The sequence below is a fragment of the Sceloporus occidentalis genome, unplaced genomic scaffold, assembly GCF_023333645.1.
Source record: "Sceloporus occidentalis isolate IW3139 unplaced genomic scaffold, rSceOcc1.0.p SCAF_1, whole genome shotgun sequence".
NCBI classification, from domain to species: domain Eukaryota; kingdom Metazoa; phylum Chordata; class Lepidosauria; order Squamata; family Phrynosomatidae; genus Sceloporus; species Sceloporus occidentalis.
In genome coordinates, this window is record NW_028316981.1 from 7,872,137 (window position 1) to 7,899,474 (window position 27,338).

A 27,338-nucleotide genomic window follows, 5' to 3' on the forward strand; every position below is an offset into this window, starting at 1 on the left:
GACTTGGCCTCCCAGCCACCCGAAGCTTACCTTGCCTTCCTTTCCTCCTCCTCCAATTCTTCTTCGCCCTCCTATCACAAGCCTGGAGGGCAGGCAGTGGAGCCTCAGCAGGTCCGTAATTGAAACGGACCACGAGGTCATCCAGCCGGGCTCCAGAGCACCTCCAGGAATGGGGACTCCGGAGTGCCTCTCTCGGAGCTTCCATCCAGGTCCCTTGCTTCCAGCAAGAGAGGCCCAAGCCTTGCGGTTCCTGCTGGCTCCGTCAGGCCTGGGCAAGCACCTCCAACTCTGCCCCAGTGATCACACACTCGCCCAGGCCTAACGCCGGGCCAGCAGGAACTGCGAGGCTTGGGCCTCCCTTGGCTGGAAGGAAAGCCTGGAAGGGAGCTCCAAAGGCAGTGCTGCCAAGTGTTCCTTCCTGGGGGTGCTCTGAGGCCTGCTGGCCAAAGTGCTGCCCTCGGAGCTCTTTTCCTTCCAGGTCCCTTCCTTCCAGCAATGGAGACCCAAGCCTGGGGCCTGGAAGGAAGGGAGCTCCGAGGACATGGGGACTCAGGAGCGCTGCCCTCGGAGCTCCCTTCCATCCAGGTGCCAGGCTTGGGCCTCTTTGGCTGAAAGGAAGACATGGAAGGAAAGAATGTCCGGGGCAGCACTGCCAAGTGCTCATTCCTGGAGGGGGCTCTGGAGCCCGGCTGGATGACTTCATGGTCCGTTTCAGCTCCAGACCTGCTGAGGCTTCCCTGCTTACCCAGCCAGACCCCAAAGCCCCTGCCCGGAATGGGGACTCGGGAGTGCTGCCGTCGGAGCTGCCTTCCAGCCAGGTGCCAGGCTTGGGCTTTCCTTGGCTGGAAGGAAGGGATCTAGAAGGAAAGAAGCTATGAGGGCAGCGCTCCTGAGTGCCCATTCCTGGAGGTGCTCAAATCTGTGCATGGCAAGTCTGCGTATAAGGAGGGCCCACTGTACTATGAATTCTGGAAATTTCAGTTTGGTGGGACATTTGGCCTTCTCTGTCAGAGAGCTCTGTGATCACAACAAGTTACAATTCCCAGAATTTCATAGCAATGAACCATAGCAGTTAAAGCCCCATCTAACTGCACTAATTCTGCAGTGCAGATGCAGCCATAGTTTCTCCCTGTGTGGGTAACCTGATGGAGAGACCTGTCCTCTTTCTACAGTCCAAGTATTTAAGTGGCTTTTATCCTGTATGAATGTTTTGATGAATAATGAAATCTCTTTTCTCACTGAAATTATTTCCACCTTCCAGGCATTTAAACAGCTTCTCTCCTGTATGAATTCTTTGATGACGAGTGAAACTTTTCTTCCAACTGAGTTCCTTTCCACATTCTAAGCATTCAAACGGCTTTTCTCCTGTATGAACTCTTTGATGACGAGTGAGATTGCTCTTCCAAATGAATCCCTTTCCACATTCCAGGCATTTAAATCGCTTCTCTCCTGCAAGAATTTTATGATGACTAGTGAAATGTTTCTTGTGACTGAATTCCTTTCCACATTCTAAGCATTTAAATGGCTTCTCTCCTGTATGTATTATTTGATGATGAGTGAGATTTGTCTTCCGACTGAATTTCTTTCCACATTCAAGGCATTTAAATGGCTTCTCTCCTGTATGAATTTTTTGATGACGAGTGAAATGTGTTTTCTGACTAAAACTCTTTCCACATTCCAGGCATTTAAATGGCTTCTCTCCTGTGTAAATTCTTTCGTGACGAGTGAGATTTGTCTTTCTACTGAAACTGTTTGTGTATCCCACATAATTAATTTGTATTTCTCTAGTGTGATCTACTTCATGACTGGATAAGTATGTCTTCCTATTTCTGGTGACAGGGTTTTGATATGATCTCCACCTTAATGTCTCTTCACACCCTGAGAACTCACTTTTTCTTTATTGTGTGTAAATTCTTTCTACATGAATTTCCTGGTGAAGGGCAAGGCTTTCTTTACAACTGGGGCTCCTCCCACAGTCTAGACAAATACATTTACTCTGTTCTTCTCCTTTCTGTCTTTTTTCTTGGAAGAAACTTCCACAGAAATTTCCAGCCTGAGAAGCAGAAGCTTGATTCACCTTATTTTCTTGAATGTTGATTTTACTTCCCCTCTCTTTCTTCTGTTGAAATTGAAATATGTGACAGTGCGCTCTTTCCTCTAAAGACATATTTGGTTCTCTTATATTCACTCTCTCGTGTCCATCACCGCCTGAGAAACACAGAAACAATTTAGCCACAGGCCAAGAGAAAAAGGAACGTTGGGTACTTACCGTGACACGTTCATTTCCTGCAGAGAAGGGTCCTGTCCTCCTGTAATCTGGGTTTAGCTCCTCCTATTCGCTCCTGTAGGCAGGGACAATAAACAAAAGACCGTCCCCTATATAGGGAGGAGCTAGCCCCCCTGAGCCTCAGTCAATAACAAGCCAAGCGACTAGTAAGGTAATCAAGGAACTGAACTTTAGAAACATCAGCTAAGGGTTAACTAGAACACCTTAGAAAAAACTAGTCCAAGAACAAACAAGAACTCAGAAAAACCAGTCCAGCAACCAGAAGAAGAACAAGGCAGGTCCACCAACAGGCAGGCAGGGTCGGAGGCCGCAGGCAGCACCCGGGTGGGCAGGATGCCAGGACCCTTCTCTGCAGGAAATGAACGTGTCACGGTAAGTACCCAACGTTCCTTTTCCCAGCAGAGAGGGTCCTGTCCTCCTGTAATCTGGGATTTACAAAAGCCCTCTCGAATTGGGAGGGAGGTGCTGCTAGGAGACTGTGGCCCCCGACACAATCTGTTGGAGGAACCTCCTTTCAAATGATGCCTCTGCGGACTGAGACACATCCAGTTTGTAATGTCTTATGAAGGTCGAAGGCGACTTCCATGTGGCCACCTTGCAAATATCTGACAGGGAGGTGCTAGTGGTCAAGGCCGCAGAGGTAGATGCACTCCTGGTTGAGTGCACCATCAACCCCTCGGGTGGAGTGAGATCAAGAGTTCAGTAGCTCTTTTGAATAAAAGACCTGATCCACCTACTCAGAGTCGAGACTGGTACCTTGCACCTCAAAGAGCCCAGGCGAAAGGAAAAGAACATCTCAGATGACCTTAAGGTTGAAGTCCTCTTGATGTAGATTTTGAGGGCTCTGCACACATCCAATGTGTGCCAGGTCTTTTCCAAGTCCTTCTTAGGATCGGGGCAGAATGAAGGCAGGAGAATGTCCTGTGACACCTGAAAGGCTGAGTTGACCCTAGGCACAAAGGTAGGGTCTGGACGAAGGCACACTGAGACAGGCCTAAAAATACACAAGTCTTTACGTACCGACAGGGCCCCAGCTCTGACACCCATCTGGCGGAGGGAATGGCCGTGAGGAAGAAGACCTTGAGGGAGAGGTGTTTGAGGAAGGCCTCCCAAAGGGACTTGATCGGCCCAACCATCAGAGCCTTTAAGACCATGTTCACATCCCAAGATGGAAAACGATGTCTGGTGGGCAGGCCCTGTTGGAAAACTCCCCTCAACAGCCTATTAATGTGAGGATGGCCGCCATTCTAGCTGCTCTCGTATGGAGCAGAAATGACGTGATGGCAGACACCTGCCTTATAACCATGTTGGGTCAAGTCCCTTCTTAATATCCTCTTGGATGGACTATAGCAGGTCAGCCACTGAAAAACCTGAAGCAGTTGATGAGAACTTGCCTAAGCAGTGGATTATGTGATCAATCAGAATAGAACCTGATCTAATCTGGACCTATGGCAGCTTCCAGCCTATCACTGATCACCTTGTCAACTGGTTATAGCAATGAAGGTGATATTAAGGTGATTTCATTTGTAGTAATTAAGACTTACCACTCTGAAAGAGGAATGTTAATGTCTGACCTCCAATTAAAATTTCAAAACAATGTGCAGTTCTTTACTGGAACATCTGTGAACCTGTGTAAAATAAGACTAATCCCATGGTTAGGCAAAGAAGACACTGGATTAACCTTTATCTCGCAGACATTGGTGAGTCCATGCAGAAGCATAGATGCACTCTGTGTTAACAGGGCATGTGGTCAGAATTAAGTCTGATTTCTTTTGAGGATGAACTTGTCTAGAGACTTCAAAAATCACCCCAACTCCATGTAGCAGACTATCATCAACCTGTATGAAGGCTGAGGGGTCTCCCGGCTAAATGAACTGCTGATTAAGGAGTCATGAAATGGGAACAGGGGGCTTGGCAAGGATAGCCCTCTGGTATCTAATTTCGCGGAGAGAATTTTCTCCGCAAAAGGAATCTGTCAAAGGAACACAAACCTCAATTTAAAATAGTATAGTGGGCCCTCGATATGGAGTTGGATTTAGGACTTTGCATGGGTACCAAATCCATGGAAGCTCAAGGCACATAAAATATAATCGCATAGTAAAACGGAGTCTCCTATAGAAATAGTAAAATCATAGTTTGCTGTGTTGTATTTTTGTTTTGTTTTGTGGGCATATAGGCATATAGGTGGCTGGTGTAAGTCTCTATATGGAGCCGTATGGTATATTAAATCTGAGCATTTTTGCTAGCAGAAAACAAGGCATAGGCACTAGGAAGTCCGTTTTTCCAGCCCCAAAAGGTAGTAAACAATGGTGTAGTTTGGACCAGACCATGCCATGAAAACCCAATCAGGGATAAGACACTCACCCACACAGCAGCTAACCTTATAACCATAAAATCATAGAATCATGGAGTTGGATGAGACCACAAGGGCCATCAAGTCCAACCCCCTGCCATGCAGGAAATCACAATCAAAGCATGCCCAACAATATGCAAAGGAATCTTGCAGCACCCTGAGACCACTAAAGAAAAGAGATTAGCAGTATGAACCTTCATGGCCTTGAGCCCAATTCATCATATGCATGATAGATCCTGTTACAATAGGCTTTCCAAGCCAGGCAGTTGAATGGCAAGCCCATCAGCAGGCATTCTTACTTAAAATTTAACAATCTAGACAAGGTAAGAGGTAATTGTGATTTTTGTGGCAGACCCCTCAGGGCTCTGTAGGATGTCTGAATGGGATTTGAAGCAACCCCTTAGTAGAGAAACCTGATTATATTGTTTTAAAACACTCATGGAGGAAGGGGAGTTTCTCCCCCCATGGAGAGGAGTCTGTCTCTTTGTTTTTGATAAGAATTTTTCTTAACCCCTTGTATTAGTGAGAACCATCTCATGGAAGAAACTGTGTTGTTGTTGTTGTTGTTTTTTAGTTTCTTCCCTTTAACAGACATCTCTCCAAGAAAGAAGGGAAGGCAAGGGGAGCCACATCTTTTGAGGCTAGCTGACTGAGGTTCACTGTGTTTTATAACAGGAACATAATCCTTTTGCCACTAAAATGGAGTTTGGTTGGTCACCTTAATCCAATATATCTATCACCTCATATGAGATGTTTTTACCAAAGATCCTCAATGCATGTAAGCATTAGAGGTCTGCTGAGTGACCAGAGACCTTCTCCTTGCTTGAGTCACCCTGTTTATTAGCATTTAAATGAATCTGTATTCTTAAAGCTTATGCTCTTAATGAGAAGTGCTATGGCTGATAACAGTTTGCACAAAGGAGGTAGAACCATGTGCTCATCCTATGTCTTTGGCTGTTCCCCCTAAGGCAAAAAAGGCTCTGGACCTAATGGAGACAGTGATGGAGGCCCATGAGGAGGCAAGAAAAGTCATCATGTGGCTTTTATGGCTAGCCCCTCCCTTGAAGAATTAGTTTCTAGGCATCTTCTCTGGCCTGGAAAAAGGAGAGGGGGGCAAGCAGAAACAGCACAACTCAAACCTCATGTGCTAACAGTAATAAAATGAACACCTGAAAGGTTAACCAGTATCTCTTGTAAATCTGAGCCCACAGCCCTGTTGATGTGGGGGCTCTCCCCTCCTTTATTTGCCCCATCAAGGGAGGCTGCCTGGGCAGTGGCTTATTCCAAGCACTGAGGAAACTGCTCTTAAGTTAGCAGTGACTGAAGACCATTGCTAATCATGGGTAGATAGCTGCATATGGCCTGTAGTGTAGCCCTGATACTCACAGGGCATTTTGTTTTATTTATGTTTAAAACAGCCCCAGTTTCAGGCTGGGGTTTACAGCTTAGCCCTTTTAATTGCAGGCAGGCTCTATAGTAACCTGGCTGCATGATAGAAGCAAGCTTGGTCCTCAACTCCCTCCCACTTGCATAGGTAGCTGGGAAGGGCAGAGGGACTGCTGTGGGCCATGGCCCTACATTTACCTGAGGTAAGTCTGTGTCCTGAGAAAGGATAATCTCTGATGGAAAGGAGAGGCCAAGCGCTCAAGCTTTTCTCTCAAGAGTGACATGGTTTGGGGCAGCCAAACACAATTGGGGGTGAAGGGAACTCTCCACCCATGATATCCACAAATGGTTTACCCCTTTTTGTTGTTGTAATTTTTTGGGGAGGGAACACAGGAGGATTTGTATCCATGTGGTCTCTCAAAGAATCCCTGGGTTGGAAGAGATCCCAAGGGCCATCCAGTCCAACCCCATTCTGCCATGCAGGAATTCTCAATCAAAGCATTCCCGATAGATGGCCCTCCAGCCTCTGTTTAGAAGTGGGTGGCAGAGGCCATGCTCTCTCTGGGGTGGACATGAAGCCATTTTGTGCTTTTTGTGGGATGCTCTGTTGCAGCCAAAAAAGACCATTTTAGAGTTGGAAGCTTCAGCTCCTGCTGGGCCAAGTCCAGCTTCCTTTACAGCCATGCGGCTGTACAACATAGAAGAGGAATTCTCTGCCTCCTTACACACCATCTCATTATAAGAATTCAAAAGGAATGTGCAGGAGCCCTGGCAACACCACCATGTGTTTCCCAGTCTGCAAAAGGATCCCCCACACCTGTTAGGGTCCTGGGTGCCATTGGGGCCAGAGATGGGAAGGAAGGGGGAGACCAAGGGTTAATGCCCCCATCTGCCCTCCTGGCAGAGTCCCAAACCTTATGCTAGGCATAGTGCCTGCAATGGCCATGGCAGAGACCTCATGGCAATGCCTGCCCTGAGCGAGGGCATTAGATCTGGCAAAGGTTCTTTGGTGGCTAGAGAGAGAGGACCCCTGGTACTCACCGTTCTCCTGTGGCTTCTGGCTGGCTTGCCTCTCTGACCTTGGCCATTTCAGGCTGGGCAGAGGTGATGCAGAGAAATCCTTTGCCATGGCTTTTGGCTGGCCTGTCCTCTGAACTCTGGCTGGGCAGAGATGCTGAGGAGGGAAGTTTCCATGACTTCTGGCCAGTTTCCTCACTGATCCCTGGCCTTAAACAGGCTGGGCAGAGGTGGTGCAGAGAAATCCTTTGCCATGGCTTTTGGCTGGCCTGTCCTCTGAACTCTGGCTGGGCAGAGATGCTGAGGAGGGAAGTCTCCATGACTTCTGGCCAGTTTCCTCACTGATCCCTGGCCTTAAACAGGCTGGGCAGAGGTGGTGCAGAGAAATCCTTTGCCATGGCTTTTGGCTGGCCTGTCCTCTGAACTCTGGCTGGGCAGAGATGCTGAGGAGGGAAGTTTCCATGACTTCTGGCCAGTTTCCTCACTGATCCCTGGCCTTAAACAGGCTGGGCAGAGGTGATGTGGAGAAACAGAGACATGGAGGGGAAACCCCTCACCATCTCTTCCCACGGCTCCCATGTGCTGCAATGCTGTTTGCAGAGATCTCCTGTGCTCCCACCATGAAAGGGGGCAGCTTTGGAGGAGAGGGAGAGTCATTGGCAAAGCCAAGACCTTTCTCCAATCCTGGGAGCCCTTGCCATTTTAAGTCTTCTTCATGCTTCCAAGGCTGTAGTAAAGAAGCTGCAGAGCAACAGCAAACACATCCCAATGGGTCTCCCTCTGATGCCAGCTCCCTCTGTTGAGCTGGCAGACCCTGAGCTAGGGAAGCCTGGGTTAAGGATGGCCCTTCACCCATGCTCTCAGGGTCCTCTGCCATAGCCACCACCAAGGAAGGGGGGGGGGGAAAGGCAGGAGAGAGGAGAAGAAGGGAAGGCCAAGAAAATCTCAAACCGCTTTCGAGGAAAGGAAAAACTTCGCTGGCTCGAAGAGAACATCCTGCTAGGAGCTTAGGCAGGAACAAGACTGAGGCTCAGGGGGGCTAGCTCCTCCCTATATAAGGGCCGGTCTTTTGTTTATTGTCCCTGCCTACAGGAGCAAATAGGAGGAGCTAAACCCAAATTACAGGAGGACAGGACCCTCTCTGCTGGGAAATTGAGCCTGGATGAAAGATATTTTTGACATCAACATTCCCCAGTTGGAGCAGGGAATTTTAGGCAGGTAGGGCTCCAATGTCTCTGAGTGACCACTAGCTCAACTCAGCACGTTTCAACAATTTTCAAACAAGCTGGTTGCTATACAGATTTCACAACCTTAATATCTTATTAATTTTGTTTATATTGATTAACACATTCATAATATTTTTGTTCTGTTGAGATTGTAAGCCTTGTGGGCAGGAACCTTTTGCTTTGTTTCTCATGTAAACAGTTATAGGAGCATTTCTGGCAATAAAACTATTTACAGTAAGTCAGGTGGGCTACATGTCACTCTTGGTGGCCTGCGGCTCCAAAAGTGCAACTTCTCCCAACCAGTAGGAGTTACAGTCCCACAACATATGGACTTTCATATTCAGGAAAGAAATAACCTGCCTTTGTCAGTTAGAACACAGGAAAAAAAGAAATAGAAGAGAGCTAGCCATCTGCTGAATAGATTAGGCTAATAATCTATTATTAGCCTAATCTATTCAGCACATGGGTAGATCCCAAAAAGGGAAGAGGCGGGATATAAATAAATAAATTAATTAATAAATAAATAAATTATTATGATCAATGGAAAATCAGTGGTTTGAAACATTGTGCCTATGGGGATCAGCTCTTTGCCTTGAAACACACTCTGTAAAGCTGATATATACATTTGACAATAATTATATCGAATGAGATCTTGACTGATTTCCGAGGGCTAAGCCACTGGTTGTTTTATCCTCAGGGGCACATCCACCTGGTAGAAAGTGACTCAGCTGTCAGAATTACAGCATGGGGGCAGAAAGAGACTATAGGTATTGAGCATCAGCAGCAAAAAGATTGAATCAGCCAAGAGAAAGAGGGAGCCTCACCCAGAGAGACCAGGATGTTTATCACACTATACTCTTAAAGTGCTACTATTCCACTTTGACTCCTCTAGCTGCCTCCTGTTGAATTCTGGGATTGGCAGTTTTAAGGAGGGGTATTTAGAATTCTCAGGCAGAGAACTTCTCTGCCTGAGAATTCTAAATACCCCTCCTTAAAATTGCAAATCCCAGAATGCAACAGGAGGCAGCTAGAGGAGTCAAAGTGGAATAGTAGCACTTTAAGAGTATAGTGTGATAAACATCAATGATTGCCAAATTCTCCTCCATGACTGCCCTGTGAAGGGCCCTTTGGTTTGGATCCAGCAAGGCCCATTCGTCCTCACTGAAAGACACAGTCGCCTCCTCAAAAGTTACCTAGGAGAAGAAATGGTATCCGTGAACCAAAATTATTACCCAGTCAGAGCACAAAACTGTGTAACTTGAGTTTTTTGCTGTTTAAATTTGCTAAAAATGGCATGCTGCGCAAGTCTGATGGAAGGAAAGAAAAAGACAAAAAATGTTTCCAGTCCTTAGAAAAGAAGAGGGTACAGGATAACCCTTCTTGACCAAATTAATTCTCCCATTGAATACAATTTTGGGCGCCCTCCCAGGGCCCAGCATTTTGAGGAACTGACAGCATCACCCCAGAGACAGACCCAGGGCAAGATTGCTGCAACTTGTCTATTACAGGTATATTGAGGAGAGGAAACCAAAGAATGCCGTCCTTCATCCTTACCTAATGAGATGGCATTCCCTGAGCCCTTCTGTAGGATCTGCCTGGACTGCGCTCTCTGTCCAGAGTCTAAGGACACCTTTTCTGCCTCCAGGATTTCAGTGGCCTTTTCTCCCAATAGGTCCTAGGACAAAAACAGCATTAAGAATCTTAACGGGAAGAATGAGAGAAGAAAGAAGGCTAGAAGGGAAGAAGATATTCCTTCTAATGATGATTTCCAGAAAACATTGGTCACTGAACTAGAAGGGATTTATTTTAAAACGATATTTCTAAGGTCCCAGCCTGAAAGGCTCTCACCTGCTGCTTTTCCTGCTGCTTCTGCTCCTCTGCCTGGCTCAGGAGGAAGCCTTCGGCCAGGGCCACCGCCTGGGAACTGGTCTCTGCCCCACATTCCTTGACCCAGCTGGCCATCTCTGGAGGAAGGACGGCCAGGAACTGCTCCAGGATCACCAGGTCCAGCATCTGACTCTTGGTGTGCCTTTCTGGCTTCAGCCACTGATGGCAAAGACTGGAGAGTCGGCTGCAAATCCCTCGGGGCCCCTCAGCCTCTTCATAGCGAAACTGCCTGAAGGACTGGCATTGGCCCTCTGGACAGAGCGGCTTCCTCCTGATCCTCCTTCTTCATGGCTCCTCTTTCCCTGAACTCTGCTCTGCTCTGAACCTGAACAGCACAGGGAGGCTTTCTTGATTTGGGACCAGCTGAGTCTTCCTTTTCCAGATTTTGAATGGTACTCCTAGGCAGACCCTGCCTAAGGCTGAAGCACTTCTTTTGTCTTCTCCCTCCTCAGGCAAAAGACTGGCCAAACTGCTACCAAATATCAAGACCTACAAAGAAACCAAGATGTTCAGTGAAGCACCATTACGGACACTCTTTTAATGGTTTAAAATCAAACCCAAACTGGAAATTGACGCTTTTTTCTGTACAGAAGAGAACGGTTGTGACTGAAAGAGCGACTTTTCCTCCTCCCTTAGTCTGCCCTAAACAACTTTCCCTCTCTTTGCCTTCTCCTCTCCCTGTCTCTCCTCTTCCCTCTTTCAGCCAGTCTATTACATGTCTGCAAGTCACACTCTCTCAGCCTCAGGGGAAGGCAAGGACAAACCCCTTCTGAACAAATCTTGCCAAGAAAACCCCATGATAGGGTTGCTAGAGGGTCGCCATAAGTAAAAAAATTACCTAAAGGCAAACAACACATACACACATGTGGTAAATTCTATAGTATCTACTGAACCAGTTGAAAACATTTTGCTGCCAGACTAGGTGGTACCTCTCACATCATCATCATCATCATCATCATCATCATCATCATCATCATCATCATCATCATCATCATCATCTTTTGTTTTGCTGTTATTGTTGTTGTTATTTTTAGTCTGCATTTTTCCCAGTTCGTGACTCAAAGTGTCATGCAACAAATTAAAATATACCTACACATGGTGTACCATTCCTGCTTTGCTGAGGAGGGACAGTGTCCTCCTGTGAATCTGAGGCAGCACCTCTCTGGATGAGGGATTACGAAAACTGTCCTGAGAGAGACGTTTCACAGGTTCAGGTGGATATGAGTCACTTTTTCTGTAGAGGAAACAAAATATTATGAGTCAAAGATAGAAGACAATATTTCACTACACTGTTACTGTGTTTTTGCTGCTATGGCTGCTTCCTGTGGCATTCTGGGATTTGTAGTTTAATGAGGCACAACAGCTCTCTGTGAAGCCTAAATTCCCTTCCCTAAACTACAAATCCCAGGATTCCGCAGGAGGCAGCCATAGCAGTAAAGATGGAATAATAGTGCTGTAACAGTGTAGTGCAGTATTGTTAGAGATAGGAGTAGGTTGCTTCTTTTCTTGTCCAAAGAACAAAATCTTCATACCTCATAACAAGGCAAGGTTGAAGAAATGTCTGGCTATGGCTCTGAAGCCAGATACAAAATGATTACTTCCAGCGCTGAGACATGGCAGGGTCCTCTGCAGGTTCAGAGGATCCTGAGGAGGGACACCTGGCTTAAGGAGACTATATGTGAAAGGGATCTAGGAGTCCTAATAGACCACAAGTTGAACATGAGTCAACAGTGTGATGCGGCAGCTAAAAAAGCCAATGCGATTTTAGGTTGAATCAATAGACGTATAGTGTCTAAATGAAAGGAAGTAATAGTGCCACTCTATTCTGCCTTGATCAGGCCTCACCTGCAATACTGTATCCAGTTCTGGGCACCAAAAAGGATGTTGACAAATTGGAGTGTATGCAGAGGAGGGTGACCAAAATCGTGAAGGGTGTGGAAACCATGCCTTATGAGGAAGGACTTAGGGAGGTGGGGATGTTTAGCCCAGAGAAGAAAAAGTTAAGAGGTGATATGATAGCCTGTTTAAGTATTTGAAGGGGTGTCACACTGAGGATGGAGCAAGCTTGTTTCCTGCTGCTCCAGAGAATAGAAACAATGGATGCAAGCTCCAGGAAAAGGGATTCCAGCTCAACATTAGGAGGAACTTCCTGACAGTAAGGGCTATTCAGCAGTGGAAGACTTTCCCTCGGAGAATGGTGGAGTCTCCTTCTTTGGAGGTCTTTAAGCAGAGGCTGGATGGCCATCTGTTAGGGATGCTTTGATTGTGAGTTCCTGCATGGCAGGATGGGGTTGGACTGGATGGCCCTTGAGGTATCTTCTAACTCTACGATTCTATGATTCAATGCTGCGGGTATAATTTAATGCTGACTACAGGTACACAACCAAATGATTTTCCGATTCTGCCCACTCCCACAAGGCATAAAAATCGTCAGATGGGAGAGCTTCAGAGGCTGAATGGTAAGTCTTTGGGTGCTGCAGAGAGAGGAAAGGAATACCAACCACCTGAATGGCCAAAAAATGGCATACAGAAGTGTAGGGGAAACAGAATGGAGATCAATGACTGATAAGTCACAAAAGAAAGTGCACCTTAGCACACAAGGTGATGACTTATAAACTTCTGCAGACAATAAACAATCAGAGATGGGATGAAAAGCATTATTAGGATCATAGAATCATAAGAGTTGGAAGAGACCTCAAGGGCTATCCAGCCCAACCTCCTGCCATGCAGGAACTCTCAATCAAAGCACCCTGTGACAGATGGCCATCCAAAGAAACCTCCAAAGAAAGACACTCCACCACTCTCCGAGAGAGTGTGTCTCACTATCAAAAAGCTCTGATGGTCAGGATGTTCTTCCTAATGTTGAGGTGAAATCTCTTTTCCTGCAGTTTGTATCCATTGCTCCATGCCCCAGTCTCTGTTGCTTGAGTCCTTACTTTTTGGCATTAATTTTAGAGAGTAATTATTGGTTTTTCCTCCCCTTTAATTACTCTATCTACAGCTGGACCTCCACGTTTGTCGCTTTAATTTTTGTGGATTTAGTTATTCATAGATTTGGTTAATACGTTCTCTCTAGGAATCTTTAGGTCCTCCGGCATGACTCTTGCCAACCTCTGTCAAAGGTCATGCTGGAGAGAACACTTCTCTAGGCATTTGTAGGTCCTCCAGGGTAATTTCATGGTCAGCTTTGGGCAGATCTTGACCATGGAATTGCCCTGGAGGACCTATAGGTTCCTAGAGAGATATTCTCACAGGTTAAAAAAGGTGTTTTTTAATTTGTGTTTTTTATACTTTCACAGGGGTCCTGTGCCCCTAACCCCAGCAAATATGGAGGATCCAATATATATATATATGAGAGGTGTTATGCAATAATGTTTCTAATCTACACATTAGGCCTATGCTCCAATGGCGTCACTAGGGTTGGCATCATCCGGTGTGGTAATTCATGGTATCAGCACAAGGTTTGGCATTTTAAGCCAAAGATATTTTATTAACAGTCCCTTTCAGGTAGAGAAAATTATACTCGGGACTTAGAACTGTGTGCACCCATCCATGCCTTCAAGTTTCTTGCCAATTTACAATGTAATTTCACAGGATTTACTAAGCAGTCCTCCATCCAAGTGTAACCCAGGCCTGACCCTGCTTACCTTTCCAGAGTGGATGAAAACTGGTCCCTTTAAATGCTAAGCATCTTCTGGGGAAGGAAAAGGAATAGAGGGGGACAGCCGAGGAGGTTAGCTTTTGTAGTGGTTCTTCCTCCAGAGACCTCTCCTCCTCCTCCTCTTTCTCCTCCTGTTTCTTCCTCCTTTTTCCTGGGGAACCAGGGTCCAAAGGGGAGCCAGCCTGACCCTTCTCCTCCTCCTCCTCCTCCTCCTTAACCACTAAGCCACTGCATCCCTATTAATTTCACACACACTATATGATAATATATGACATGATAATATCATATGATATGACTTTGCCTGAGCTTCCCAAACCTTGGTCTTCCAGGTAGTATATAGTATAGACTTCAGCTCCCAGAATCACTGAGTGTTGACCAAACTGGCTGGGGCTTCTGGGAGCTGAAGTCCAAGGCACATGGAGGACCAAAGTTTGGGCATCCCTTCTTGCACTCAGGGTTAAACTGAGAGAGATGGGTTCCTAGAGGGGCAGGAAGTGGCTGGTGACCAATGGCTCTGAGTCCTCCAAGAGGAGGCCAATCTCTCCCCTTCGCCATATGTTTCTCTTGGCTTCTCAGCCTTGTCTTCCATTCCCAGGGAGAGAGAGAGAGAGGGAGGGAGGAAGCACCTCCAGGAGGGGATTTCTTTGCAAAGCGTCCCTCTGCCCCCAGGAAAGGGTTGGCCACTAGGCAAAGAGTCAAGAAGTGGGAGAGCAGCAGGTGAGAGAGTGTGTTGCATCCTGAGCCCCTCTTCCATGTTCTCAAGGGACCTTCTCTTTTTAAAGCCCCAGCTTGATTCCAGCCACTTTGACTTCACTAGGTGCATCTGCACTCTAGAAATGATGCAGCTTGCCCCCACTGCAGATATAATAGCATACCTTGATTTCAGTAATGCCTTTGACAAGATTCCTCATGAGATTCTTGCAAACAAGATAGTAAAATGTGGGCTAGACAAAGCAACTGTTATATTGTAATAGGTTGACCGGCTAAACCCAAAGGGTGCTCAGCAATGGCTCCTCTTCATCCTGGATAGAGGTGACCAGTGGGGTCCCACAGGGCTCTGTCCTGGGCCCAGTGCTGTTCAACACCTTTATCAATGACTTGGATGAAGGAATAGAAGGCATGCTTATCAAGTGTGCAGATGACACCAAACTAGGAGGAGTAGCTAATACCCCAGAGGGCAGGATCAGAGTTCAAATTGACCTGAATAGACTAGAAAGTTAACAGTGCGATGCAGCAGCTAAAAAAGCCAATACGATTTTAGGCTGCATCAATAGAAGTATAGTGTCTAAATGAAGGGAGGTAATAGTGCCACTCTATTCTGCCTTGATCAGGCCTCACCTGCAATACTGTGTCCAGTTCTGGGCCCCAAAAAGGATGTTGACAAATTGGAGTGTATGCAGAGGATGGTGACCAAAATGGTGAAGGGTGTGGAAACCATGCCTTATGAGGAAGGACTTAGGGAGCTGGGGAGGTTTAGCCTGAAGAAGAGAAAGTTAAGAGCTTGTTTCCTGCTGCTCCAGAGTACAAGACCCAGAGTATTGGATGCAAGCTCCAGGAAAAGAGATTCCACCTCAACATTAGGAGGAACTTCCTGACAGTAAGAGCTGTTTGACAGTGGAACACACTCCCTTGGAGGGTAGCAGAGGCTGGATGGCCATCTGTCAGGGATGCTTTGATTGAGAGTTCCTGCATGGCAGGGGTTGGGTTGGACTGAATAGCCTTTGGGGATCTCTTACAACTCTATGATTCTATGACTGACTTTTAACTGCCACGGCGGCTCCATTCATGCTACAAGATCCTGGGATTTGTAGTTTGGCAAGGCACCAGCCCTCTTGGGCAGAGAAGGCCACAGAACTTGTCAAACTAAAGATCCCAAGATTCCCTAGGATGGAGTCTCTTGCTGTTGTTGGGTGCCTTCAGGTTGTTTCTGACTTTAAATTTTTTAAAATTTTATTTCATTTCTATGTTGCTTTTCTCTCAAAAAGGGACCCAAGGCAGCTCACAATATAAAAGCACATTAAAACATACCTTATGAGGAAAGACTTAGGGAGCTGGGTATGTTTATCTTGGAGAAGAGACGGTTAAGGGGTGATACGATAGCCCTATTTAAGTATTTGAAGGGGTGTCATATTGAAGATGGAGCAAGCTTCTTTTCTGCTGCTCCAGAGAATAGGAACAATAGATGGAAGCTAGAGGAAAAGAAATTCCAACTAAACATTAGGAAGAACTTTCTGACAGTAAGAGCTGTTTGACAGTGAAAATCCTTCCTTGGAGTTTGGTGGCATCTCCTTCTTTGGAGGTGTTTAAACAGAGGCTGGATGGCCATCTGTTGGGCGTGCTTTGATTGTAAGTTCCTGCATGACAGAATGGTGTTGGACTGGATGACCCTTGTGGTCTCTTCCAACTCTATGACTCTATGAAAACAAACTTTCCTAGGGGGTTTTCTTTACAGGTTTTGTTCAGAGGAGATTTGCCCGTGCCTTTCCCTGACGCTGAGAGAGAGTGACTTGCTCATAGTCACCCAGTGGGTTTCATGGTCAAGCTGGGGATTGATGCCTTGTTTTGTTATGTGCCTTCAAATAATTTCCAGCTTATGGCAACCCTAAAGTGAATTTACCTTGGGATTTCCTTTTCAAGATTTGTTCAGAGGAGGTTTACCGTTGTTTTCCTCTGAGACTGAAAGAGTGTGACTTGCCCAACATCACCCCGAGGTTTTCCATGGCTAAGCCAGGAATTAAACCCTTATTTTGTTGTGTGCCTTAGAGTACTTTTCAACTAATGGAGACCTTAAGATGAACCTATTGTGGGTTTTCTTTGCAAGATTTGTTCAGAGGAGGTTTGCACTGCATTCCCCTGAGGCTGTGACTTGCCTAAGGTCACCCAGTGGGTTTCATGGCTATGCAAGGAATTGAATCCTGCTCTCTAGAGTCATAGTCCATCTCTCAACCACTATACCTCTTTAAAGTGGTGTCATACTGCATAATTTTGGCATTGTAGATGCATCCTGGATGTCCATTTGTGGGTGCCCCACGATTAGTATTTTAAAATGCCTTGGGAGTCGCACATCTGATCACTCTTCAGGGGGCACTAAAAGGTATCCACACCACACAGCAGAATTAAAGCGGTTTGAAACTACTTTAATTGTCATGATTCAATCCTCTAGAACCCTGAATTTTGTGTTTGGTGAGGTATTCAGCCTGGTCTGTCAAAGAGCTCTGATGCCTCACCAAATGACAAATTGCAGGATGCTGTGGGGTAGAGTCATGGTAGTTGAAGGGGTGTCAAACTGCTTTAAATCTGCAGTATGGATACACTCCAAAACTGTTCCCTCTTTCCACCTTTTCCCACCATCTTTAGAAGGGCTTGAGACACAAGTGTGCCTTTACATATATGTGTGTGTGTGTGTGTGTGTGTGTGTGTGTATTTTTGGTTACCGTATGTGTTCTTTCACCTGTACGTGACTAAAATCAATTCAGTCAGTCAGTAGCTATAAATAAACAGTAATTTTTATTGAAGAACCGACTGAAATCAAATATCTTATATAGGTCACTTCACATTCAGTATTGGTTACCGGGAGGGGGAGGAGTTTTACTTTAATAATAATAATAATAATAATAAATTTTATTTCCCCCCCCCCCACCTCTCCTTAAGGCTGGGTACATTAAAATACAAAATATAGTTTAAAAAACATAAACATACATAAACATTATATACTTCCAATTCTATGATTCTACTTCCTGTATTATTTTAGAAATATTTTAATTTTGTACGTTGGTGTTTTAGATTGTATGCCATGTGGCAAGTTTTTCATCATCTATTGTTATTTTATTGTGTTTTGATTCCTACTATGTAAAGTGCTGTACAAATTTTACAGCGCTCTATAAATAAATAAATAATAATAATACCAACCATTCAAATACAGTACTATAAAACCATTAAGATACACTCACAGAGCACATTCTTTAAAATACTTCATGGTAAAACATATCTCTATGGCCCAAACGTCTTTGCAGGGAGCCATTCACCAGTCTTCTTGCTTTCTTTGCAGGGCAACGATCCCCTCGCCCCACTTTTCACGTTGAGGGAGAATCCTACCAGGAGGGAGATGGCACTTTTGGCCCTATTGGAGCTTGCCTGGAAGAACAGATTGCAGGTGGGAACGCAAGATTTCTGTGGCCCTGAGTTCAGAGACGACCCTCCTCTTTTTCAGGCTGGCAATGGAGAGCAGTGCTGGGAAAGGAGACTTTGGGAGAAGAACTTGGTGGGGGATGCCCTCCGTCCAGAGGCAGAGGGCCAGCGCTTCAGGCATTTCCAATACCAGGAGGCCCAGGGACCCCGGGAGCTTTGCAGCCGCCTCCACACTCTTTGCCGCCAGTGGCTGAAACCAGAAAGACACACTAAAGCTGAGATGCTGGACTTGGTGATCCTGGAGCAGTTCCTGAGTATCCTGCCCCCAGAGATGGAGAGTTGGGTCAGGGACTGTGGGGCAGAGAACAGTTCCCAGGCAGTGGCCCTGGCTGAAGGTTTCCTCTTGAGCCAGGCAGAGGAGAGGAGGCAGGAAGAGCAGCAGGTAAGAGAGCCAGATCAGTGGCGTCACTAGGGAGGTGTAGGGGGTGCAGAATATGCTGGGTGACATCCCAGAAGATTGGTGACACGTGGTTGGGACCTCTCCCTGCACCCTCCTGACTTTGCTGCAGTGTTGGTGGTCTCGTGAGGGGATGCCCACCACCACAGCTAAGAAGAGGGTCGAGCACACCCTATTGGCCTCCTTCACCACCACTGACAGCCCATCCTGCACTGGGTGACACCAGGCATGGGGACACCACTGAGCCAGGGACATTTATTTTGAAGAAAATAATCAAGTTTAGAAGTGGAAGTTGAGGATAAAGGAATTTGGAAAGTGAAAGAAAGTAAGAGTAGGTAGTAGATGTAAAATTGAAGGGGAAAAGAAGCAAGCAAGATGAAAGGGAAGAAGAGAGAAAACGGTTAGAGAAGGTGGGGCCAAGAAGGTATAAACCCATAGGGGTAATTTTAGAAGGCCAAGAGAAGGTAATGCAAAAAGAAAAGAAACTTGCTGAACTAAGAAGAAAATGCTGAATTAATTAGGTAGGGGGGAGGGATATGGGAATCAAGAGATATTGAGTGGAAGAGATTTTATGTTTATTCAGAGGGCTTTGTCAATGTGTGGTGTGATGTGATTTTGTTTTGTCTTTTGTATATTGTTATATGTCGTGTATATGTTTACTGTTTTACTTTCTGTTATAAAAATAAAAATTAAAAAAAAAGAAAAAAGTATATATACTCCATACACTTCCATGCCACCACCCTCTGACAGTGGCAGCCACAGATGCAGGCAAAACGTCAGGGGTAAATTCTTCCAGAAGATGGCCACATAGCCTGAAAAACCCACAAAAAACTATAGATGCTGGCCATGAAAGCCTTTGACTTCACATAGGTTTACAATCTGTTAGCCAATTGCCCCCAACAAGCTGGGTACTCCTTACACACACCTACAAAAGTATGGAAGGCTGAGTCAACCTTGGAGCCCTGGGATCGAATTTACAACATTGTGGCTGCAGTACCAGCATTTAAATAAACATCAGATTCTCCACCCACAGTATGTTCTCTCCCATTAAAAATATATTTAGTAATTTTTCTCTTTGCTTCTTTGACATTCAGATGGCAGACTTGTTTGCAGACGAGGTCACCGCCTTGGAAATGTCTCCTTCTCCATCCAGCTGTATGTTGCAGCCTGAGTGGATCCTGCAGGACAATGATGAAATGTCAGCCTCTTTAGGTAAGGATCTAGGAGCACTTGGGCAAGTCACACTCTCTCAGCCTCAGGGGAAGGCAATGCGAAGAAAACACTTATAATAGGTTTGCCTTAGGGTCGCCATAAGTGGGAAATTACTTGAAGGCACAGAACACACACTCAGTAAAATGGTGTCCCATATACAGTGGGCCCTTCTCTTATACGGGAGATTGGTTCTGGACCTCACCACATGAGGGAAATCCGGCATATGCTGGTGCCCCATTAGAAATAAGCTCACAAAACTACAGAACCCATAAGCCATGGCAATTAAAATGGTATCAAATGGCATTATTTCTGAAGTGCAGATGCAGCCTAAGATTTTTGCTACACCAGCCGACCTTAGTTACCTCAAATCTTCTGCTGCTTCCTATAGTTTGGATGCATATGTTTTTTCCTCTGCATTTGAAAGAGTATAGAAAAACTGAACCAGAAACAGAGAAAATGGCCAATGACATTTCACCTTTTTCCTTTTCCGTTTCTTACAGGAGATGTTACAGAACCAATATATACCAGCTCACCTCTTCATTTTGAAGTCCTCAGCCCAGCTGAGATGACACTGGATCAGGTAGGTGCAAGGATCCCTTGGTGCGCTCCCTGTGTCCCCTGAAATGTGTCCATGGCCCTGACAAAACTTGGCCCTTTTCCTCTCTTTCCATCCAAGAGGCCCACATCAAAGTCTCTGTTTAGATTTAAATCTAGATAAGCAACCATAAGTAACCCATTTACTGATGGGGTCAGCATTTCCTGTTCAACGGTAATGTTCTTTGTCTAGGCAGTCTTCAAAGAGGTGGCAGTGTATTTCACGGAGGAGGAGTGGGCCCTACTGGATCCGGACCAAAGGACCTTGCATCAGGAAGTCATGGAGGAGAATTTGGGGACTGTGTCTTCTTTGGGTAAGGCTCTTTCTTTCCTTCCTTCCTTTTAAATTTTATTAGGTTATTCATAATATGACTTAGTGGCATAATGCAATTATTTTTTTAAGTAGGACAAACAAGAAAATCACCAGGCTTTGTATATGTTTTCCCAAAGTTTTCAAGGTTTATATAGCAATAGCAGATTCATTTATATGCCACTTCATACCACCTAAGCAGTATCTAAGTAGTTTACAATGTAAGCTATTTGCCCCCAACAAGCTGGGTATTGATTTTAGCGACCTCGGAAGGATGCAAGACTGAGTCGAGTTTGAGCCCTGGTTGGTGTTGAACTCGCAATCTTATGGTTTGTGAGTGAGTGGCTGAAGCACAGGCATTTAACCACTGCGCCACAAGGGCTCCTTTATATGGAAAAAGAGGCTAGACAGCTGCCTACTGGGAATGCTGTAGCTGAAGATCCTGCAGAGGACAGATGGGGAGTTGGATTTGATGGCCTCTGTGGGATCCTTCCAGCTCTATGATTCTGTGACATTTAACCAACCAGGTTAACACTGATTTCAGCATCCCTTTCTCTGTTGAGCTCTGACCAATTATTTCTGTCCTTTTCAGGAGCTGATAGTTGGAAGCATGTAAAAGAAGAACCAGCCAGGCCGTTGGTGGAGGGAGCCAGATGTACAGAGATGGAAGACAGACTCGTCACTTTCTGGACAGGGAGAGAAATGGAAAATGGTCAAGAAACATCAGGTAAATTGGTCAAAGAGTCAAAGATTGTGATTAAGGTTGCATCCACACTGTAGAAATAATCAGGTTTGACACCACTTTAACTGCCAAGGCTCAATGTTATGGAATCCTGGGAACTGTAGCTTTTTGGGGCATCAGAGCTCTCTGACAACGGTGAAATGTTTCACTAAACTACAATTCCTAGAATACCAAAGCATTGATCCTCAAGCAGAATGTTCCAGAACTGAGTAGCTTTTTGGCAGGAACCTCTCCCCTAGCCCAGCATGAAAGCAGGGAAGAGCCATGTTGGGGAATGAGACAGAGTGCCCACTGAAAGCTATTCAACTCTAGAACGTCCCATTCCATTTGTGGCTCTGCACAGGCGCACAAACTATTTATGTAAGGGTGGCCACTCAAATAACCACAATGAGGCACAGAGACCAGAAAAAGGAGCATTTGAATGGAGACTATGGAGTTACAAAACAAAAAAGAGACAACTGTAAAAAAATTTAAATGTATATTTATGGTCACCATAAGTTGGAAATGACTTGAAAGCACACAATAACAACAGCAACAAATATTTGTTTCTATCCTGCCTGTTTCCCAGATTGGGACTCAATCTGGTTTACAACAATGAAAAAACATTGAAGTTTATCGCACGGGCCCTAAAATGGGTCCGTTGCGTTACGGAACAGGATGGGGCTAGGAACTCCATTTTACTGCACACCGGAATACCGCTGCTGCTGCTAGGCATTCCAATCACGTCCTCCCTCTGTTCCAGAGGGCGTGATTTCTGAGAATGCTTTAGAACAGTTCTCAGAAATCGCGCCCTCTGGAATGGAGGGAGGATGCGATTGGAATGCCTGGCGGCAGCAGCAACATTCCAGTGTGCAATAAAATGGGGTTCCTAGCCCCATCCCATTCTGTTGTACCTAAATGGGCTCATTTTAGGGCCCATGCGATAAACTCTAAGGTTAAAAATTCACAAAATTCAAAAGTTAAAATACAGTTAAACAATCAGAAAAAATTAAAACCAGGTATTTATTTATTTATTTATTTATTTATTTATTTATTTATTTTGTATCCTACCTTTCTCTCAATATAGGGACTCAAGGTGGCGAATGGCAAATTTAGAACAATACTATTTAAAAACAGTACAAAACCATTAGAATGTATAAATATAAAATTTAAAGACGAATTAAACAATTTGAAAAGTTGAAACAGTTATGTATTAAAATGTAACATGTTACATTTTACATATTATCATTAAATAGAGCAGATTGAGATGTATATCAGTAAAACACACACACCAACACAACAATTAGCAATATCTAGCAGGGACAGTGTAAGATGGGTCTTATATCATCACTCTTCTAACTCTTATTGGAAAAGAAAAGTCTTTGCTTCTTTGCAAAAGGAAAGTAGGGAGAGAGGCAGTCTAAATTCTTTCGGAAGCGAGTTCCATACCCCAGGGCAGCCACTGAGAAGTTCATGTTCCCACCAGATGTACCTGTGAAAGTGGTGGGATGAAGCAATGTGCCTCTCTGTCTACAATGGTCTACAAATGGTAGACACATGTCCTTATGTTTTTAAAGAATAGTTATAATGTAGTGTCTAAACTGATTTCACAGCAATTAAGCTTTTTGGTGTAATTTTAAAATGTGACTTTATCATTACTACCAAAGTGTCATGCTATTTGTCAGTGTTTAGAGCAAGAGAACACAACTTTGGCAGGTATTGCATGGACTTTTAAAAATGTATTCTAAAAATTGGGGGGAAACTAAAACTGGGAATGACCACTTCCTCATTAATAACACAAGGCTTAAAAATTATTAAATTGTGCAAAGGGTCCATGTCATAACCTTTTAAAAAAGTGAGTTGGTGAAGGCTTTTGTCCTTCATTTGCTAGTCAAAATACCAAGATTCCAAAATCTGTGGATGCTCAAGTTCCATTATATACAATGACATAGTAAAATGGTGTCCAAATGGGAAAATCAAGGTTTGCCTTTATGTATTTTTTAATATTACCAAGCAGTGGATAGTCGAATCTGTGGGTAATGGATATGGAGGGCCAACTGTGCAAGGGAGTCCAGAAGTTGTTGGGTTGAACAAACAGCTATACTTTTCCCACTTCCAGTTTAGATATTATTTATTCCGGTATTTGAATCTTGGTATAATTTTTGGTGCAATCTCAAAACAAAGTTTGCCACAGTTAATAGTCAGCTAATAGTTAAAAAGAGGTCATACTGAAACCCTGTCTTAACCAAACATTTCTTTTTGTGTAATTGTAAACTATTTAATTAGAACCATAATCTAACATAACCTATTCATGTTTTTTTAAATATGTACATTTTCCTTGTCATCAAGAACTATCTAAATACTTGGAATATGGAAAGAGTCAGGAGACATGTCTCTCTGGCCATCAAGCAACTTATACTAGGGAGAAACCATTTAAGTGCTTGGAGTGTGGAAAATCTTTCAGCCAGAAGATAAGTATCGCTTGTCATCGAGCATTTCACACAGGAGAGAAACTCTTTACATGTTTGGAGTGTGGGAAAAGTTTCAGTCGGAAGAGAAGCCTCACTTGTCATCAAGCAATTCACACTGGAGAGAAACCATTTAAGTGCTTGCAGTGTGGAAAGAGCTTCAATCAAAAGATACATCTCACCTATCACCAAGCGACTCACACAGGAGAGAAGCCATTTCAGTGTCTGAAATGTGGGAAGAGTTTTAGTCGGAAAGAATACCTTATTTCCCATCAAGCAATTCATACTGGGGAGAAGCCATTTAAATGCTTGGAGTGTGGAAAGAGCTTCTGTCAGAAGAAACATCTTAATTATCATCAGGCAATCCACACTGGGGACAAGCCATTCAAGTGCTTGGAGTGTGGAAAGACTTTCATTCGGAAGGAACACCTCACTTCTCATCAAATAACTCACTCAACGGAGAAACCATTCAAATGCTTGGAGTGTGGCAAGAGCTTCCGTCGGAGGGAACACCTTGCCTCTCATCAAACAATTCACACAGGGCAGAAACCATTTAAATGTTTGGAGTGTGGAAGCACTTTCACGGAGAAGAGAAGCCTAATTGATCATCAAGCAACTCACACGGGAGAAAAGCCATTCCACTGCTTGGAATGTGGAAAGCGCTTCCGACGTAAGACCCACCTCACAGAACATCAAAGAATCCACACAGGAGAGAAACCATTTAAATGCTTAGAGTGTGGACGTAGTTTCAGTCTGAAGACAACCCTACTTCTTCACCAAGCAACGCACACAGGGGAAAAACCATTTAAATGCCTTGAGTGCGGAAAGAGTTTCTTTCGGAGGACAAGACTCACTGCTCACCAAGCTGTTCACGCTGGAGAAAAACCATATAAATGCTTGGAGTGTGGGAAAAGTTTCAGTTGGAGGCAAAGTGTGATTCGTCATCAAATAACTCACACAGGAGAGAAGCCATTTACATGCTTGGAGTGTGGGAAGAGTTTCCTTCGGAAGCCAGACCTCACTCGTCATCAAGCATCTCACGCAAGGGAAAAAATATCGACATGTTTGGAGTGTGGGAAGAGTTTCTGCCAGAAAATCCGTCTCACTTCTCGGCAGGCGACTCATCCGGGGGAGCGAGCATTGAAGTGCTCAGAGTGTAGAAAGAGCTGTAGTAAGAAAAGCGCCCTTGTTTTCCCTCAGACAACCCACCTAGGGCCTGAACTTTTATCATAGAGAAAGTTGAATTTAAAATAATATTTCTTTACAATTTTTAAAGAACTATGGGAATTTAAAACTTCCTCTCCTAAAGCATAATATGACTTATTTTGATAAAATATCAAATAAAAAGTAACTGAAAATACTTTATACAGAGGACAGAAGAAGGTTTCAAGTTGTTCTTTACCAGTTAATGAACAATAACAGCCAAAATTCACAAAACGGCGATACTTTTATTGGCCAACCAAAATGCACAAAATACATGTTGGTAGCTTTTGAAGCTCCGCTGGCTTTTTCATCAGGCAAAGATGCTAAAAATCATACAGGATTTTTAAAAAGTATGATGATGTTAGTGACAAACCTGTATTTTGTCACGATGTTGCTGTTCTCAGTTCAGGTGTTGTTGGAGGGGCATTCATGCAGGCTGCCCCCTTTTCTGGCCATGTGAATTTTCCAGAAGAAAATTTTAAGTTCTATTAGCAAGACAAAAAGAGATCCTTCTCTTGAGATCCAAGTTGCAGTAGTAACTGGGCAACAGTCATTGTCAGGTCTGTGAAACAGAAACAGTGGCCCCATACAGACTGCCAAAATAAAGCTGATTCAGTTCACTTTAGAGGTATGCTGTTTAAATGATGCATGTGTCCTAAGAGTCCGGAAGCTGCACCAAAGCTGCGCTCCAGTCCTTAGAACTGGACTCTTAGGACACATACATCATTTAAACAGTATACCTCCAAAGTGACCCGAAGCACCTTTATTTTGGCCTGTCTGTATGGGGCCAGTATTAGAAAAATATCTAGAAAAGTTTATATACTTTATATTTACTGTAAAACATTTTCAGTTGTTTTCTTGAAAGACAGGAATCGGAAGTGACCTAGTTTTGCCAGAAGGATATATGTTTACAACTCTGAGTCTCTTTTGTATGTTACACTTTTAACAAAATATTCTTGGAGTTAAATTTATGTGCCCAAATATATGTAAAAGAGAGTAAACTATTAGCAGCAATCAGAAGTGACTATGAGAGTCAAGCCTATTAATTATTCATATCAAAATCCCAACAGAATGTAGATGATGTTTCTATCTGTTGCAGGCCAGTTGGTAGTTACCTCATTTATTATTATTATTATTATTATTATTATTATTATTATTTATTTGTATCCCGTTCTTTCCCCAGATCTGGGGCTTAGATTTAGATTTACTGGGATTTAGAATGTTAGCTTTGAAAATTAATTCAAGAATATTCAGTGTTAGAAATTGGGGGGATGAATTCATTGCCAGTAACATTAATAATTGATATCATTTAGTTGGGTGAATTGTCATTAAATGATATGTTATTTTAAAGTTGTTATCAGGAAGAGGGATTTTACCGAGAACAGCAAAAAAAGTTGTCATCACTGACTATAGGGACACATTTTATTATTGCGACTTCCACAAGATTGGCTCAAATATCTTGTTCATTAAAAGTTAATAAGGAATGATGATAAAGGCTGGTGAGCTACAGGAGTGAATGGGAAGGGGTCAGTGAGGAAAATTCTCAGCATAATTATTTAAGTGCCTAACACTGAGTGTGTAATACTAAGTACGCTAAGGGATTGAAAACAGGTTTTGGTGGGATATACTTCTGAGTAGTCATGGAGAGGACATGGATTTAAATGACTCTTCTGGCCTCAAATTAATAGGTCCAGCCTCACCAAATCCCTCAAACGTATGTGACCCACTGAATCATGGAGTGGATGAAAACAGAAGTGTGTGGGGGGGAAGAGAAGGGATCCAAAAGAGGAGGAAATGGGGTGATTGAGGAAAAATTTTCACTTAATTTCCCAAGTGCCTAGTACTTTTTCAGCCACAATAAACACACTAAAGGGTTATGAAGGGGTTCATTGTGCCTTTTCACAAATAATAATATGTGATACTGTGTTTTATAAAAGAACATCCAGTAGAAATTGTATAAAATTTCTGATTTGAATAAAATTATGAACTACCATGCTGAATTAAATCAATAGGAGACTGAAAAGAGTCACAAACCACCTCCTCTTCTTAAGAAAGCTACAACAGTGTGGGGGATACTTTCAGGCCTAAAGGTCCTGACATCTGCAGTGGACAATGGCTGCTTCAGGGCTAAGCAAACAAGTCACTCTCCTGCCCCATTCTGTTCCTGATCTGGAGCCATCCTTCCTTATACTTCTTTCAATCTCAGCTCTTCAGTTGAGAATCTTCTCTCTCCCAACTTACAAGGGCAGGCATGATGCAGCAGCTGTGTTCCTTTCCCATAGTGGGCCTTTGAATGTTACTTAATCTACCAAAGGAAGAGCCATCCACCCTAACAAATCCTTAAATTCTGAAATAATCAAAACAATCTAATGGTAGGATTAACTTCACTCTTAATCCATGAGCGAGTTAAGCCATGTTAAGAGAAAAG

The 27,338-nt window shown here is 44.1% G+C and overlaps 1 protein-coding gene and 1 pseudogene across 1 annotated transcript; one reads left to right on the top strand and one right to left on the bottom strand.

Moving 5' to 3' along the window:
* Positions 1 to 318: 318 nt before the first annotated feature.
* On the bottom strand, positions 319 to 11,263 carry LOC149320579 (uncharacterized; annotated as a pseudogene).
* Positions 11,264 to 15,356: 4,093 nt separating this feature from the next.
* LOC149320580 (uncharacterized) lies at positions 15,357 to 25,067 on the top strand. Its single transcript, XM_089504893.1, has 7 exons — positions 15,357 to 15,414; positions 17,866 to 18,387; positions 19,497 to 19,614; positions 20,115 to 20,194; positions 20,402 to 20,522; positions 21,111 to 21,245; positions 23,589 to 25,067. Exons 2-7 carry the CDS (start codon positions 17,923 to 17,925, stop codon positions 24,938 to 24,940), a joined length of 2,271 nt encoding a protein of 756 aa, XP_089361019.1. The 5' UTR covers positions 15,357 to 15,414; positions 17,866 to 17,922; the 3' UTR covers positions 24,941 to 25,067.
* Positions 25,068 to 27,338: the final 2,271 nt, after the last annotated feature.